The sequence below is a fragment of the Chlorocebus sabaeus genome, chromosome 16 (genome assembly GCF_047675955.1).
Source record: "Chlorocebus sabaeus isolate Y175 chromosome 16, mChlSab1.0.hap1, whole genome shotgun sequence".
NCBI classification, from domain to species: Eukaryota; Metazoa; Chordata; class Mammalia; order Primates; family Cercopithecidae; genus Chlorocebus; species Chlorocebus sabaeus.
In genome coordinates this window covers 7,790,125-7,807,580 of record NC_132919.1, presented here as the reverse complement: position 1 = coordinate 7,807,580, position 17,456 = coordinate 7,790,125, and the positions used below count along the sequence as shown (strand labels likewise).

Below are 17,456 nucleotides of genomic sequence, written 5' to 3'. Positions count from 1 at the left end.
ATTCCACTACCACCCAGAGTTCATTGCTCTGCAGGTTTTAGCTTTGTCCACTGAATCTTAGCTACTCCAACTTTCCAAATCTTGTCATGACCATCTTCCAAAGCATCCACGTCTTTTCCCATAGGAAATGACATATAAACACGTAACATATAAAAAAATGTACTCAAACCAAATGTGGTTTCTTTACAAAGTGATTTCCTACAAAACCTCTATTTTCCAAATTCCTATGAGCCAGAGACTCTGATACAGACTATTGAGCATTTATTAAAATAACAACAATAAGAGAACAAAGAAGAGGAAAGAGGGTAGGGGACTCATCTCCAGACTCCCCCCCGGCTCCTCATACTACTCGGGGCATGGTGCCCACTTTTCTTCCGTGCGGGAGGTTTTTCAGTCTTGGGGGCTGTAGCAAGGCGGCGAGGGACAGACTGGGAGGGAATCTGAGAGTTGAGGGAAGAGAGAGGAAGAAATCAGTGTCAGATCCTCTCAATTCCCCACACCACTGAGGAAAGGCACGTGGAGAGGGCCAGATGAGTCTGCAGGGAGGAAACGCCATGCTACAGAACGCGGGGGTGGAATGGAGGGGCCAGCCAGGAGTGCGCAGAGGTGAAGGAACTGGTCAGTGAGAGCCCTTTTCTCCCCTGGTCCCTGCCTGACTTTCCCTCACCTCTTTCCGGGGGATCTCACCCAAGCGGGAGTCTATGTTCCTTCTGGGGACATTATCCCCTTGGCCATCAGTCCTGCCACACAAATCAAAGGTATGAGGATGGGGAGCTCCGTCCCCCCGGTTACCCAATACTGGATGGAAGAACCACTCCCCAATTCTATCTCTTAAGAATAAGATCAAACTCGATAGACCCGGGCATCAACTGGGAGGAGACATTAGTGGAAGCAAATAATGAGTTATACTAGCTAGTCAAAATTCTAGGATTCTGAGTTTTGAGCTGAGGGTAGAGGAAAAAAACGAAGGTAGAGAGACCCGGAGAAAAGATTTTTTTGTTTAGAAGAAAAAAGCAATAGAAAGGAAGAGACAAAAGAAAGTTGTGGGGCAGTAAGAGAAGAAGATCTGTGGATCCATCTCTCATCCTTCACTTTCCTCCCCAGAAAGGGACAACGATTCAATTCAGGGTAAAACACACCCACTCCACTCCCCATAATCCAGCTTCCACCCTGCGAATCCTTCCTCCTTCCTCCCAGGCTTGTACCCGCTGTGTTCCAGCCTCTTCAGGTAGAGCAGGAGATCCTCAGCAGGCAGAGCCCCCCAGCCCCGAGCCTGGTAGAGTCGCAACAATTGAGACACCTCCATCAGCTGCCTTGGGAATGTGAGCCCATCTCCACCTGACAGACATAGCAATAATCACAGGTGTCATCCTAGGGCCCCTCTCCCCAGCCCTCAGCCCATTTCCCCAGGAATTCAGAAGGGCAGTAAGTACCTGTACTAGATACACACTCAGGACTGTCCCTCTTTTTTTCCCTAGTAAACCAGGACATGCTCACCTCTCTCTGGGGAACCACTGCTGGGACCACTGCCTTGTGAATGGGAGGAGGGAAGCTCCTGGATCCGGAAAAGACTGGATGCCATGGCTAAGGGAACTTTGGTTTTGTGGACAGGGGGTGGAATACGTGGCACTTGAGGGGCTTCCTCCCAAGATGGGACAGTCAGAGGACCTAGCAAAACGAAAGAGAGCCAAGAATCAGGAAATGGAGCAAAGAACCAAAGAAGTCCCACCACCCAGCATTCATAAGGCTTTATTGCCTTTGCCAGCTCCTAAAAATTCATCCTAGATAACCAACTCCGATCTTTCCTAGGCCCCAGCCCCAACTTTCTTCAGTGTTGGAACTCACCAGACTTAGGGGGCAATAGATCGACAGCAGGGTTCTCATTGTTCTGGGACACTGTCTCCAGCAACTGTGGGTGAATAAGATAGTCAAATTCCCCAGGGACTGATAGAGAAAAAGGCCTAGGGATCTGAGAGAAGAAGCTGGGACGAAGAGTTAGTCATAAACAGGGAATGAGGTCAGAGTCCTGGATTCCCAGAGCAGAAAGAGGAAAGGAGAAAGGGAAGAAGAAAATGAGCTAGTCTGGGTGGAATCTCTCTTACCTGGTGCAAAAAATTCTTGAGGCCCTCCAGCTGAGCAGGCGGCAGCCCTTGCTTTAGGAGGCCCTCCCCGTCGGGTCCAGGATCTTCCTCAGGGAATGGCCTTTCTGCCCTATGGTCGGGATGGAAGGCCCCAAGTGCAGAGAAGGCCCCAGCTATAAAGTGAAACAGGTGTGGGTGGGTGCAAGTGTGTTCAAGGGGGAAGGGGCTCCTCCATAAATCAACTCACCTAACACTCAGAAGAAAAGGGCCTATTAAATGTAAGAGGAACGTCACTGCTAGAAGATGAAGATGGAGGTTTAAAGGAGCTGGAGAGGGAAGGGTTGGTTGGAGGTGACTGGGAGATAGCACAGCTGAACTCTAAGACAGAAATATAAACAGAAGAAGAAAGCTGTGGTACTCAAACTCTAAACAAATAAATATCCTCACCAACTCCCTGAAGAATGGAAATGAGTAACACACATGTTCTGATCTCTTCCCCAGAATATGCCCCATTCTTTTATTATTCTCACATAATTAAAAAATTTTTAATTGTGATACAACTAATCTCTCTCTTTTTTTTTTTTTTTTTTTTTTAAAGAGACAGAGTCTTGCTGTCTTGCCCAGGCTGGAGTACAATGGCACCTTCTTAGCTCACTGTAGCCCCAAACTCCTTGGCTCAAGCAATCCTTTTGTCTCAGTCTCCCTGAGTAGCTGGAAATTTGGGTGTGTGCCACCACACCCAGCTATTTTTTATTTTTTGTAGAGATGAGGTCTCATTATATTGGTCAGACTGGTCTGGACCTCCTGACATCAAGCCATCCTCCCACCTCAGCCTCCCAAAGTGATAGGATTACAGGTGTGAGCCACTGGGTCTGGCCCCACCCCTCATTTTCAATTCGACCTACGTTGTCATGTTTGTACCACACAGAACACCACCATCCACTCAAATCACAGCTGACATTAAACTAGAAGTGGACACCACACCCAAGGTCAGCCAGTCCAATCAGATGGCCTCTAAACTGGACCTAAAAAACTGAGACACCGGTGTCTCTCTAAATGTCTAGAGGCTCAGCTAGAGTCAGTATCACAGCCACAGCTGGTCAAACTCATGTGTAAACTGAAGTTATGAGGGGCGAGAACCTTGGATGCTGGTCTAGCAAGAAAAAAGAGCAGATGTGCAGGAGAGGCGGACCCAGGAGACTATGCAGGCCCACAGAAAAGGGCCAGCTAGCTGCCTCAGTTCCTGATAGTGCCCCTGTTCCCAACTCCAGTTCTCATTAAGTCCAGCGATGCCACATTTCTATGAGATCTCAGTTCCTTTATGTGGACCAACGTGAGCAGATTTCTGCTCCTTGCAACTTGTGATCACTAAAGGCATCTGGGAAACTAAATGCTCAAGTACCAGAGAGAAAGCAAGGTACGAAAGAGGGAGCCAATTCATGCACAGAAGGGGAACCCCAGTGACTTCTGTCCCCAGTTACCTGTGGATGGAGTGAGGTCTGGTTTGGGCTCCAGGGGTTGGAAAGAATGTTGGCTCTGAAAAGAGGGTCCCAACAGGAGGCTAAGATCTGAGGAGGAACTGCAAAGAACAGGAGGTGCTCCAGGTAGCTCGTCCCTTGCTTCCCGGCTCTGCTGCAATACAGGCTTCAGGGCCACAGCCACAGGAGGCATAGTCCAGACCCTCCTCTCCTCCTTCTCCGGTTCCTGAGGCCCGGGGCTGGAGGGTCCAGCAGGAGGAGCCTAACCAGGAGAAAGGCAGAAAGAAGGGTCAAAGCACAGCAGGTTTAAAGAGGTAAGACATGGTACAAACACTTTAGTAAGATTATAAATTTCCGGGTGCAGTGGCTCACACCCGTAATCCCAACACTTTGGGAGGATCGTTTGAGGCTAGGGGTTTGAACCAGCCTTGGCAACATAGAGAGACTCCATCTCTACAAAAGATTTAAAAATTAGCTGGGGGCAATGGCACGTGTGTGTAGTCCCAGCTACTCGGGAAGCAGAGGAGGGAGGATTGCTTGAGCCCAGCCTGGGCAACAGAGTGAGACTTTGTCTCAAATAAATAAATAATATATAAATAAATAAAATTAAAATTAAAATATCCTAATGTTTTCTTCTTTTTCTTTGAGATGAGGTCTCACTATGTTGCCTAGGCTAGTCTTGAACTCCTGAGCTCAAGTGATCCTTCTGCTTTAGCCTCCCATATAGCTGAGATTATAGGTGCACCACCACACCTGCTAGAATTTCATAATTAAAAGAAGGAAGTGGGAAGTACCAACATATGAAGGGCTAGGAAGTGAGACTCCCTACTCTACTCTGGGGCAGGACTTGGCAACAATTTTTGGCCCTTCCGTCATAATTAATTCAGCTGTCCCTCCACAAAACTAGTACCACATATCATGTGTCCCCTCTTGGGACTGGGAGACTAGAGTTATGCCCAATAGAATGGGGCCAGTCTGAGTAAGCTATGGCCATGGAAAAAAGGATTTATTTTGCTGAGGCAGTTATTATTTGTAAAGTCCACCGATTTTTTTCCCCTGATATAGGCCTTAGGAGCTGAACTTAGTACTTCCCTTGGGAGGGAGCTAGATTTCCAAAGAAGGAATCTAGAACATAGTTCTTGCTGGGTATGGTAGCTTATGCCTAGAATCCCAGCACTTTGGCAGTTAGAGGTGGGAGGATCACTTGAGCCCAGGAGTTCGAGGCTGTAGTGAGCTATGATCGCACCAGTACACTCCAGCCTGAGCAACAGAGTGAGACCCTGCCTCAAAAATAAAAATAAAGGCCGGGCGCGGTGGCTCAAGCCTGTAATCCCAGCACTTTGGGAGGCCGAGACGGGCGGATCACGAGGTCAGGAGATCGAGACCATCTTGGCTAACACGGTGAAACCCCGTCTCTACTAAAAAAAAAAATACAAAAAACTAGCCAGGCGAGGTGGCGGGCGCCTGTAGTCCCAGCTACTCCGGAGGCTGAGGCAGGAGAATGGCGTAAACCCGGGAGGCGGAGCTTGCAGTGAGCTGAGATCCGGCCACTGCAGTCCAGCCCGGGCTACAGAGCAAGACTCCGTCTCAGAAAAAAAAAATAAAATAAATAAAAAAATAAAAATAAAAATAAAAATAAAAACAGAACCCCATGGAGAAGTTTAGCTCAAGGGGCAATGCTTACTGAAGGGTTGGGCGGTGGGAGAGTGGTGCTGAGCAGCTGGTTGGCCTCATCCCAGTGGGCCTGCAGCATGGCCTGCAGTCTTTCCACCAGCTCCACCCGCTGCTCCTCCAGCTGCTGGTTCCCACTCTGCAGTTCGCGCACTCGCGCTTGCTCCCGGGCCAGTCTGAAGAAAAGAGAGAAGAAGTGACTCAGGGCCTTTAAGGAAGCAGAGACTTGGGGGCTAAAAAGAGCCAGAAGGGAATGTCGGACATCTGACATTCTGAAAGGAGCTGAGGCCCATGTAGAGGAGGACAGATCAATCAAGGGAGCAGCTCTTTAGCATTTTCAGTTTGGACTCTACCCATGAGAAAGGGGCTGGGGCCTGAAAGGGGCACTCTGGGGACCAGGACCTGAGCTCGTAGTCCTCAGCCACCTGCTGTTGTTGCTCCTCTCGCTCTGCCATTTCCACCTTGAACTGAGCTAGCTGACTGGCCAGCTCCTGCTGGTGCTGTCCACTCAGGTCCTGCAGCTGCTTCCTGCAGGGCACAGGCAGAAGAAGAGGACTGGGACTAGAGACAGAAGAAGTGACCACTGAGAAAAAGACATCATGTGTGCATGTGACAGTGACCCAGATAGCCAGTCAACTAGCCTGGCCATGGCACAGGAAGCAGCAAGGGCAAAGCTGGGGTCTTAGGATGGGTTCCTCAGAAGCAGAGACTTAAATAAATTTATTTTGGGAGCATTTCCAGAAAATCTTGGCAGCTGAATGGGGGTGAGAAGTGAGGCCGGGCTGGGAGGAGGCTCAGTCCGACAGCAGCTCTGGAGACAGCGCAGGTCATACCTCAGCACTGTCTCAGCAAAGGAGCTGGACCATCTATCATTCTGCACCCATCAGTTCTTAGTTAAGGGCTACTCCCTATGGGATGAAAATTCCCAGGCACTTCTGGCTCTCCATGAATGCATGAAGGCAGCCCTCCCAAGAGAGACTCAGGGCCAGGCTGACGGGAGTTAGCGCACCCTGGGAGTCACAGCGCTGGACCATGGCAAAGGGATTGAAGGGAACATGGGCCTGGCACTAATGATACCTGCTGTGGCTGAGAGAAGTGACACCCAGTGAGTCCCATGTACCTGTGATGTTCCCTGAGGGAGGCTGCTTGCCGTAGGCTGCTCTCCTGAGCCTGCGCCAGCCGCTCTGTCACCCGCTGCTCCAGCTGCACAGCCAGCTCCGACTCCAGCTGGATCCGCTGGCTTTCATACCGGGCCTGGGAGTGAAGGAAGGTGAGATAACGGCCCAAATCTGTTTGGGCTTGCAAGAGGATGGCGGATATAATGTAGACAAAATCCAGTACCAACTTTCCCCTCATATGAGATGAAGAACAAGAATTTTGCCTCAAGGAGTGAAAGAGGTTCCCTTTCCTTATTAAACCATAAGATATTCACACTTTAAACATACGTCAAAGTGAAAATGACTTTGGGTGAAAGACATAAATTTCTTAGCTAAAATGAATGTTTGATAGAGCAATCAAATCCATTCTGTGTCTGAGATAACATACCCTGAGTAGAGTACCTGAAAGCCAGTAGGCATTCAATAAAGGTCAGTGCCTCTTCCTCCTTAAGCAGTCAACCTGTAAGTGTCTCCATTTTCTCAGCCACAGTCCTTCAACTCACTAAAATCTCATTTCCACGTATAGTACTTTACTATAAAGAATTCAATTTCTTTTCTTTTCTTTTTTTTTTTTTTGAAATGGAGTTCTGCTCTGTCACCCAGGCTGGAGTGCAGCCGCGTGATCTCAGCTCACTGCAACCTCCGCCTCCCAGGTTCAAGCAATTCTCCTGCCTCAGCCTCCCGAGTAGCTGCAACTACAGGTGTGTGCCACCAGCCTGGCTAATTTTTTGTATTTTTAGTAGAGACAGGGTTTTACCGTGCTAGCCAGGATGGTCTCAATCTCCTGACCTCATGATCTGCCCATCTCGGCCTCCCAAAGTGCTGAGATTACAGGTGTGAGCCCCCGTGCATGGCCCAAAGAACTCAATTTCTAAATCCAAATAGTGGTTCTCAGCCCCTACTTTTGAGAAAGGGTCTTGCTTTGTTGCTCAGCCTAAAGTGCAGTGGTGTGATTATGGCTCACTGCAGTCTTGACCTCCCACACTCAAGCAATCCTCCCACCTCAGCCTCCAGAGTAGCTGGGGCTACAAGCTCGTGTCACCACACACAGCTAATCTTTTTATTTTTTGTAGAGATGGGATCTCACTATGTTGCCCAGGCTGGTCTCAAACTCTTGGACTCAAGCAATCTTCCCACTTCAGCTTCCCAAAGTGCTAGGATTACAGGCATGAGCCACCACACCTGGCCCTGTCTTTTTTTTTTTTTTTGAGACTTGGTCTCATTCCTGTCACCCAGGCTGCAGTGCAATGGTGTGATCACGGCTCACTGCAGCCTCTACTTCCAGGGTTCAGTTGATCCTCCCACCTCAGCCTCCCGAGTAGCTGGGACTACAGGTCTACAGGTGCATGTCACTATATCCGGCTAATTTTTTGTGTTTTTAGCAGAGTTTAGGTACTGCCATGTTGCGCCCAGGTTGGTCTTGAACTCCTGGGCTCAAGCAATCTGCCTGCCTCAGCCTCCCAAAATGCTGGAATTCCAGGTGCGAGCCACCACACCTGGCTGCTTTCTTAGTCTTTATTGCATGTGATCTCATTGTAACACCTGACGCCCTAGGTCAATTCTTTTTTTTTTTTAATCTTTTGAGATTGAGTCTCACTCTGTTGCCCAGGCTGGAGCACAGTGGCGCAATCTGGGCTCACTGCAACCTCCGCCTCCCAGGTTCAAGTGATTCTCCTCCTCAGCCTTCTTAGCAGCCAGGACTACAGGTGCGTGCCACACACCTGGCTAATTTTTGTATTTTTAGTAGAGACGGGGTTTCACCATGTTGGCCAGGCTGGTCTCAAACTCCTGGGCTCAAGTGATCTGCCCGCCTTTGCCTCCCACAGTGTTGGGATTACAGGCATGAGCCACCACACCGGGCCAAAGGAGTGTGGTTCTCAAATGCCGGCCTCACTGGTACCTCCTTGAGTTAACCATTTATAAGGAACATAGCCTCTCAGAATGGCTTGCACCTGGAAAATTCATCCATTTGTCCTTAACACGCATATTATACATAAAAACCGAGGCCCGTAAGGGTCAAAATTCTAGCTAGAAGTCGAACTAAGTGCCCCAAGTCCTAATGCAGTACTCTTTCCTCTTCAATGCTGTGTCTCCACCATGGGCCAGAACACAGCTCTCTCCAATCCTTTCCTGTATCCTGTAGATCAGCAAACTACAGCCCAATTCAGCCCTCCATGGCCTGTTTATATAAGTTGTACTAGAACACAGCTGTGCCCATTTGTTTACATACAGTTTGTAGCGACTTCTGTGGTATAACAGCAGAGCTGGGTAGTTGCATCTGAGACCATACAACCCACAAAGCTAAAAATATTTACTGTCTGGACCTTTACAGAAAAAGTTTGCCATCTCCTGTTCTATTCCACAGCAAGAGTCTGACTAGTTTGAATTTAAAATTCAGTATGTTAGCTAGATGGAAAGTGTTTTTCAAAGTGTAATTATATCTGACAAACAATTTTTGAGTACAATTCTGTGCCAGGCCATGTGCTGTTATGGAAGTTTCATAAGTAAATTAAAAAATCATTGCCCTCCTGGGTCCCTGACCTACTCAGAGAAATTAATACAAGTTATTCAAGTAAAGAGAATTACAAAGCATATTGTTACGATTGGAATCAAGTCTCTGACAAAAACTTTCACCTGCTCCGTCAACCCACTAAGTGTGGTGTCATCTCTTAAAATAACATAAGGTATCTTTCATAGATTTAAATCTATTTAATCCTAAAAGTAACACGAGGTCAGTCTGACATATTGTGGGAAATGGTCACTCAGTGAGAAATGGCTCTGAGTTTAGGACAGAAAACTACCCAAAATACTACATAGAAACTGTTGATGGAATTAAACCCCAAATTCTTGAACTGGGAGTGTCTGCCACAACTCCTGAGGGGTCCCTCTGCCTCAGATCTACTTCTCGCAGAACAAAACCTCAAGAACCCTCTGCCTTCTGACCTGCACCAAGCTCATTTCCAGCTGCAGGGCGTCTCTCTCTCTCCGAGCTGTATCCAGCTCTCCTTCCAGCCGCCGCACCTCAGACTGCACCAGCGCCAACTGGTGCTGGGCCTCCCAGGTGGCCTGGGCTTCCCTCTGGCTCTTCTCCTATGAAAGACAAATCAAACATACATACATATGTCATTTCCTATCTCCTGGTTACCTCCACTCCCCAGTTCATCCTCCCAAACCCTAAAACCCAAGCTTCCCCTTCTCCTCCCATTTGTCTTATTTCCCCATCCCTGTTGAATTTCAGTCTTTGGCCTTTCATGTATTCAAAACCCCCAGCCCTTCCGGCTGGCTCTATACTCTCAACTTTGTCTCCCACACGTGGCTCTCTACTCTCCATTCCTGCCTATATATATCCCACATATTCTAACATTCCATCCCATTCAATCATTTTGCCCTTCATCTATTCCCTAGTTCCTCAACTCTTCCAACTGCCACTTTTACCTTCTCCCTTTCCAACTGAGCCTGGTTCTCCTCCTGCAGCGCCTGGTAGCGTTCCTTGAGCTGGTGCTCTTGCTGGGCCCAGGTCTGCCGTTCTTCTTCTACGGCAGCCCGAAGAGTCTCCAACTCGCGATGCTCACTCAGTTGCCCAGCCCGAGCTGCATCCCGCTCTTCCTGCAGGGCACAGCACCGCTGCTGTTCTGCCTCCAAGCTCAGGGTCAGAGCTTGCCTTTCCTCCTCCTGCAGCCACAGAAGAAAACCAAGCTCCTTAGTAGGCTCTTCAGAGACCAGCAATCTGCCCTCTGACCCTCAAACAAGGTGCCTGTTGAGAATTATGCTCATTAAAAACACAATAATTAGGCTGGGCATGATGGCTCACACTTGTAATCCCAGCACTTTGGGAGGCCAAGGCAGGTAGATTACCTGAGGTCAGGAGTTTGAGACCAGCCTGGTCCAACATGGTGAAATCCCGTTTCTACTAAAAATATAACAATTAGCTGGGCGTGGTGGTGGGCGCCTGTAATTCCAGCTACTTGCGAGGCTAAGGCAGGAGAATCGCTCTAACATGGGAGGTGGAGGTTGCAGTGAGCTGAGATCACACAACTGCACTCCAGCCTGGGTGACAGAGCAAGACTCCATCTCAAATAAAACCTAAAAAACCCCACAAGAGTTGACAGGTGCAGTGGCTCATGCCTGTAATCCCAGCACTTTGGGAGGCCGAGGCAGGCAGAACCTCTGAGGTCAGGAGTTCGAGACCAGCCTGGCCAACCATGTCTCTACTAAAAATACAAAAATTAGCTGGGCATGGTGATGCACACCTGTATTGCCAGCTACTTGGGAGGCTGAGGCAGGAGAATTGCTTGAACCTGGGAGGCGGAGGTTGCAGTGAGCCAAGATTGTGCCACTGAACTCCAGCCTGGGCAACAGAGCGAGATTCCATCTTAAAACCAACCAACCAACCAACAAACAAAACACAATAGTTGACAAGCTCATAGGACTATAATAGATAAGAGCAGCTGTTCCAGAGCCAAGTAGACCTCGGTTCAAATCTCAGGTTTGAATCCTGCTTCTGGAATTTACTATGTGTTCTTAGGCACACATCCTTATCTGTAAACTAGAGGTTATAACAGGGTCTGCCTTCTGAGCATTAAAGTAAAAAGCATATGGAAAGCATTTAGCACAGCATCAGGCACATAGTAAGTACTCAATACACAATAGTTACTACCATCATCATCAAAAGAAATTCCACTAAGACTAGAATATCCAGCCTACAAGCATGAACCATCATCCATCATCAGGACTGTCATATATATATAGCCTGTTAAGACTACAAGTACTGCCGGGCGCGGTGGCTCAAGCCTGTAATCCCAGCACTTTGGGAGGCCGAGACGGGTGGATCACGATGTCAGGAGATCGAGACCATCCTGGCGAACACAGTGAAACCCTGTCTCTACTAAAACTACAAAAAAAAACTAGCCGGGCGCAGTGGCGGGCGCCTGTGGCCCCAGCTACTCGGGAGGCTGAGGCAGGAGAATGGCGTGAACCCGGGAGGCGGAGCTTGCAGTGAGCTGAGAGCCGGCCACTGCACTCCAGCCTGGGCGACAGAGCGAGACTCCGTCTCAAAAAAAAAAAAAAAAAAAAAAAAAAAGACTACAAGTACCAGCATATATGTAGCAAGCATACGTTATGCATGCAACAAGTTCGAAACCTGGCTACTAATTCATATGGCTAATCGCCTTATCATTTCAGCTGTAAGAGACTTGAGTGAAATGGCTGAGTATGGTGGCTCACATCTGTAATCCCAGCACTTTGGAAGGCCAAGGCGGGCAGATCGCTTGAGGTCAGGAGTCTGAGACCAGCCTCGCCACCGTGGTGAAACCCCGTCTCTACCAAAAATATACAAAACTTAGCTGGGTGTGGTGGCATGCACCTGTAGTCCCAGCTACTTGGGAGGCTAAGGTGGGAGAATCGCTTGAACCCAGGAGGCAGACGCTGCAGTGAGTTGCGATTGCACCACTACACTCCAGCCTGGACAACAGAGCGAGACCCTGTCTCAAAAAAAAGAAAAGAAACTTGAGTTAGTCAATTCCATACCTTTTTTGGCCATGCCCTACAGAGTTCCCAAACCAGATTGAAAAAAATCATCCAGGAAATTTCTGAAAAGATTTGGGTTCCACCACATATCTACTGAATCAAAACATCTGTGGGTAAGTCCCAGAAATCTTTATTTTATTTTATTTTTTCGAGATGGAGTCTCACTCTGTCGCCCAGACTGGAGAGCAGTGGCGTGATCTCAGCTCACTGCAACCTCTGCCTGCTGGGTTCAAGCAATTCTCCTGCCTCAGCCTCCCAAGTAGCTGGGACTACAGGCATGCACCACCATGCCCAGCTAATTTTTTGTATTTTTAGTAGAGATGGGGTTTTACCATGCTGGCCAGGCTGGTCTCGAACTCCTGACCTCGTGATCCACCCACCTTGGCCTCCCAAAGTGCTGGGATTACAGGCATGAGCCACCGTGCCTGGCCTATATTTTAAAATAATTCCTCAGATGACGCTAATGTTCTAATGAGGATACAATTTGCAGAGTTTCTCAAACCGACTTGGTAGCAGAGCCTTTTTTTCTTTTTAATAGAATATCTAGCTGAATTATTGTTCTAAGGAACACACTTTGGGAAACAGTGCTCTGATGCAACTCAAATTATAATCTCCCACAATCCACCAATAGCCCGTAGCTCTCTAGAAGTAATTAACAGCTTCCAATGAAATTAACCCAGTCCAGTCTTCTCACCAATGTCTCTCTTTCCCGTTGCTGCAGTCTGGCACTTTCCTGCTCACGATTCAGGGCCTCCATGGCCTCAGAAAGGCTTTGTTCCAGGCGGGTTACTGTCTTTCAGGAAGAGAGGAATACAGGGCAGAGGAACTGTGGGAAATCTGTGTGTGCTATATTTTATAAAGCATTGACAATGTAAACTTGAAACTTCAGAGTTAACTAAATGACTAAGAGGCCAGATAAAAGACTACATGGTGTGGGAAAAATCAAGAAGTCATTGATGATGCAAGTTGGACAGCAGAAACGGTTAAAGAAGAAGAAAGGAAGGATGAGAAGAAATGTCAGGACAGCCACTACAAGACTGAGGTCAATCTGTTGGGAACCCTAATTCCAGAGCTATTTCTGCCCCTTTCCATCTAAAGATCTGTGACTCAGGTTCTAATGCCATACGCTCCAGGGTGTTCACCTCCTGCTGCTTGCTTCTGGTGAGCTCTGCTGCCTGGCGTTCCTCTTGAAGTCCCCTGAGAACCTCTGTCCGCTCAGCCTCATGCCGGTTCCAGCCTTCCACCACACGGGCCAGGGTCTTAGGTAGGGCAAGTAAAATGGAATTTCAAAATAACTTTTTTGTCCTCTTTTTACCCACAGGGGCGGGGTCAACAGCCATCTTCTCCCAACAGTCAGCAAACCAACCCCTTGCCCAGCTCTCAGCAAGCGCCAAGAAACATTGGTTGGCCACCCCCTTGTTTATTATTCCTTAATGCTCTTCATGGCGAGACCCACCCACATTTTGCTTCCCTGGTACCTTGTCTAGTTGCTCAATCATGGTATCTTTCTTGCGGTCAGCAGCCACAGCCACGGCTAATTGTTGCTGTAGCTCTAACACTCGGGTCTGCAGGCTCTGAATATGGCGCTCACAATGCTGGGGAAAAGGGTGAGGAGTCTGGGTGTTGCCCATCTTTCGTATGACCACAACACCAAACTTTCCAGCTCCTCTAGTCGGGGAATGGGCTGGCACCAAGAAGCCTGGGTCCCAAGAACAGAATAGTTTTGGAGAAGGAGAATCAGGAAAATTCTGAAGCAAGCACCTTGAGGCTCAAGATCTCCAACATGTTTCTGTACCTTTTCAGGAGATAAATGCTTAGATTCCAGGCTCCTCCTTTTCCTGGATCTCCTGAGTAAAAATCCCATAAACCTTTTGGCAGAGGTGCAGCAGCCCACACAGCAAAATGTGCAAAGTTACTCCTACCTTCAGAAGCTCATTGGACACAATGAGTAAACACAGCAAGGATAAAGGGGAAAGCCTTTCATTCATGCCAAGGGGTTTAACATAGAGAAGGAGAGGCTTCCAAAAATGGCAACCAAGGATTTTGACTTTCCTCTGCTTTGTCTATTTCTCTGTCCCCTTCAGACACTAAGGCAGAGGCTCACAGAGATAAAGGCTCAGTCTATCACCAGCAGCTGTAAATCCTATGCACAAGCTAGCAGAGTTTGTGTCCACTCAACAAACACTGAGTGTTTCTGTGTTATGTATATTCTAGACCTTAGGCAGCCAGTACTAACACAAACAAGATATGGACCCTCAAATTTTAGAGATGAGAAAAAAACAAGATATATTAGAACGATAAGCTATACGAAGGAAATAAGAGGGCGATCTGACTGACTACTTGGAAGGGAGGTGGTGCCATATTAGTTGGATGGTCAAAAAAGTCCTCAGGAAAACATTTGAGTTAAGTCCCAGCTTTCAGGCTCTTCACCCTCAGCCCTTTTCAACACTTGGATCCCCTCTTTCTAATCTTTGCTGCTCTCAAAAGGAAGCCTTTTCACCTTACCTTGCGGCGGGTATGCTCTGAATCCAATGCATCTCTCAGCCCCTGACAATCTGGGGGATTGAGTGGAGGCCCTGGCCGAAGGCTGGTGTAGCGGGGAAACAGCTCCTCCAGGGCTTGGGCTGAGCTAGACGGAGACAAGTCTTGCAGGGGCCGGGTGCTGAGCAAATCAGGGAGAGAATGTTAGGGCTGGGAAAGCTTTTGGAATCCACTTGTCCAACTGTGATATTCTACAGATGACGAAACTGAGACCCAGAGAGGGCAAGAGACTTGTCCAAAGTGGTAAAGCTATATAACCACAGTGCCATAAATAACACACAGGTCTGGGATTCGCCTAAAGGTTTCAGCAGAAACAAGCTCACTCTTTAGAGGGGAAGAACGACTGGAGGTTAAGAGAAAACCGGGTACCAGGCAGCAAATACCCTTGTTCCTGAAGCAGTAAAGCGGATAGGAGACAGTAGAAAAAGGATGAAAACTGAAAGCTAAGTGATAAGCCTCTTGGGTTCTTAAGAGGTACAAAAGCAATAAAGGGAGAAATAAGGAACAAAACACTTGGATTTCCAAGAAAGCAAGCAAGCTAGGAGAACCCCAAGGGGAACTCACTTGAGCAAGGTGGCTGTGCTATCACTGTCAAAGGAGTCCTCTTCCCGTCTCTCTGAGCCAGCACCAGGAATGAGGGGATCCCCTGCAGGCAGCCAGAGGGACCCCAAAGCCACAGTCAGGTAATGACAAAAATGGGCCACTTGAAGAAAAGGCCTTCCTTTCCAGTTCCCTCCTTCACCCCCCCTCCCAAAGAAAGGGAGACTTTTCTCCTGAAATCTCTTGCTCAGAGGTTTTCCTGCTTGGGTTTTCCTGTCTGCTTCCTCTGTCCACTTTCTCCCACCCCTTAAATCTAGGTTCTCCTTCATAGTTCTAGGGAAGGGGCTTACTCACGATAGGCTGTATCACGTGAGGTTTGGAGCATGGTCTGGAGCTGACCCCGAACACTTTCCATCTCAAAGATATGCTTAGAACCATCCTAGAAAAAAAGCCACACGGAAATCAGATGCAACCTGTGTTATCCGTCTCCTACCTATTGCCAGGGTAGAATTTTCACTCCAGCACTTTGGAAAACAAGAAAAACCAAACAGATACAGTAAGGGATGTCCTAACCCTGAGTCAGAAATTCAGACACTATAGAAGCCAGAAAGAGAATGTAAATAAAATAACTGAGGAGGAATAAGACAAGAATTGTGGAGATTCTTGCCAATTCAAGAACAAATGTAAGGACTGTGTGGCTTATGGCTATCATTTCCAAACTCTGGAAGACCTAACCAGACTGCAAATTGACTATGACACCTTTTCTATACAATACTAATAACTATCTTCTCTGTAACATGTTGTAATTCACTAAACTATGTCTTAATGATGTACATGCCAAAGTTGGAACCATACTATCAAAATAGTGTTGAGCTGGAAGGATCTGAGCCGCTATCCTAAGTCCCTAGTTCCCTCTTGGGATCAAGAAACCTTCCCCATTCCAAGTGCACAGGAAATAGCTCACCAACCTACCCCATAGGTTTGCTCTATCTACTCGGAGCACAGATGTCTCTCACAAAAAACACTAGGAAGTTCCATAATTTTCAAATTATGGTGTCCCAGGTCACTCCCTCCCTCATAAGCATGACTGCCTATCCAGTTAAAGGGAATATGAAATCCAACAAGAAGAGTTCAAATCTCATCAAAGTTTTTTGTTTTTACCAACCCCAATCCCCAGACTCTCTGGTGTCTGGTGCCATAGTGGTCTCCAAGACACACTTCCCTCACCTTTTTCTTCAAGTTGTTTTCCAATCCGACTGACAAGCTTCGACTCAATTCTTGGGCTAAGCCGTCTAACCCTTCATGAGGCGGGGAGGTGGTGGGTAAATACAGTTGGGCTCGGGCCTCCGCCTGCCGGCTGAGGCGCAAAGAAGCATAGAGCTGGGAGGTCACTTCAGACGACACTTGGTTGAGCCCAGGGGGTTCTGAGGAATCACTCAGGAGATCCTCCGCCCCGAGGGGTGAACTGGGGCTGTCAGCTGATGTTGCCATGAATACAGGGAAGAGACAACCGGAGACAGCACAGAGCTGGGAAGTTCTGCTGTAGCAAAGTCCAGGAGGAAAAGTTCACGGAGAAAGATTTGGGTGAAGGGAGGAAGACTCCACGCCAAGGATCCTTGGTGAATTAAAGGCATCGAGGCTTTATGGTTAGAGGAAAGGTTTCCACCAGTTCCAGGGCCCATGGGAGTGGGCAAAAGCATCCCTTTCCCCAGCTCCTGGGAACAGTGTTAAGACGGTGCAGCGCAGAGGGGGTGCGGACAGAAGACCTACTGTGGGACAACAGCGCCACTGAAGCTCCTCTTCCCAGCTACGAGTGCTGGAAGCTGCAGACCAACTCCGGAACAGGCTATCCCCGGTCAACTGAGCTCTTAAGTTCTCATGCCCAAAACGTCCCAACGGAAACGGACCCAAATCCACTAGGGGCCCATTTTCTGTCCCCCTTCCCTACTTGTCCCTCAACTGGCTCCAGTCTCAAGAGAGGGAGGAACCTCACGCTCCCCCACCTCTTCACCCGTTCTACCCAGGGTCAGCTCCCTTGTACTTTCCCTCCGACCCCTCCTGGCAAGAAAGCCATAGCAAGCTTCCTTGCTCCCTAGAATCTCTCCCTCCCGACCACCCCAAAAGAAACTTTGTGAACCCTCAGTCACGCCCTAAGTCGTCCCTAAAAAGCACGCCGCCCTCAAGCCTAGCCCGAGATCCTCCACCCCGACGACCACCTGGTTCCGCCTACTCTCCACCCTTCCAGTCCTCAGCCCCCAGTTTGCCAAAGTGGGGGGCAAGCGATTGGCCTCCTCCCCTGAGATACCCCTCTCGCGTCTCCCTCTACGCTCAAAACCGTTGGCAGCCTCCCGCCCACTGTCCACGGCTCCTCCTCTCGCGCCTCGATGACGTCACCGGCCCGCGAGACCACGCTCGCAAACGCTCACATAACTATTGTATTATTCCGAGCGCCTGGCCGCGCG

General features: G+C 48.5%; 1 protein-coding gene across 2 annotated transcripts; it reads right to left on the bottom strand.

Moving 5' to 3' along the window:
• Positions 1–244: 244 nt before the first annotated feature.
• CNTROB (centrobin, centriole duplication and spindle assembly protein) lies at positions 245–17,394 on the bottom strand. Of its 2 annotated transcripts, none has more exons than XM_008010233.3 (19): positions 16,222–17,394; positions 15,349–15,433; positions 15,019–15,100; positions 14,419–14,575; positions 13,392–13,508; positions 13,056–13,172; positions 12,608–12,706; positions 9,823–10,059; positions 9,331–9,477; positions 6,351–6,484; positions 5,633–5,758; positions 5,244–5,406; positions 3,563–3,821; positions 2,103–2,254; positions 1,846–1,909; positions 1,498–1,668; positions 1,206–1,338; positions 668–740; positions 245–440 (listed from the first exon to the last, which is right to left on the bottom strand). In XM_008010233.3, the coding sequence occupies exons 1-19, from the start codon at positions 16,483–16,485 to the stop codon at positions 315–317; spliced, it is 2,706 nt and encodes a 901-aa protein (XP_008008424.2). In that variant the 5' UTR covers positions 16,486–17,394; the 3' UTR covers positions 245–314. The 2 variants fall into 2 exon arrangements, with proteins under 2 accessions (XP_008008424.2, XP_008008425.2); XM_008010234.3 differs by having other exon boundaries at positions 15,345–15,433; positions 16,222–16,330.
• Between the last annotated feature and the right edge of the window lie 62 nt (positions 17,395–17,456).

Bases quoted from the DNA above. Each gene is read 5' to 3' on its own strand.
- CNTROB (XM_008010233.3), bottom strand. From the start codon at position 16,485: ATGGCAACATCAGCTGACAGCCCCAGTTCACCCCTCGGGGCGGAGGAT. The intron at 3,822-5,243 runs GTAAGCATTGCC...TCTCCTGGTTAG, and splicing joins TCCCACCGCCCAACCCTTCA to GCTCCTCCTGCTGGACCCTC. The intron at 1,910-2,102 runs GTAAGAGAGATT...ATTCACCCACAG, and splicing joins TCAAGAATTTTTTGCACCAG to TTGCTGGAGACAGTGTCCCA.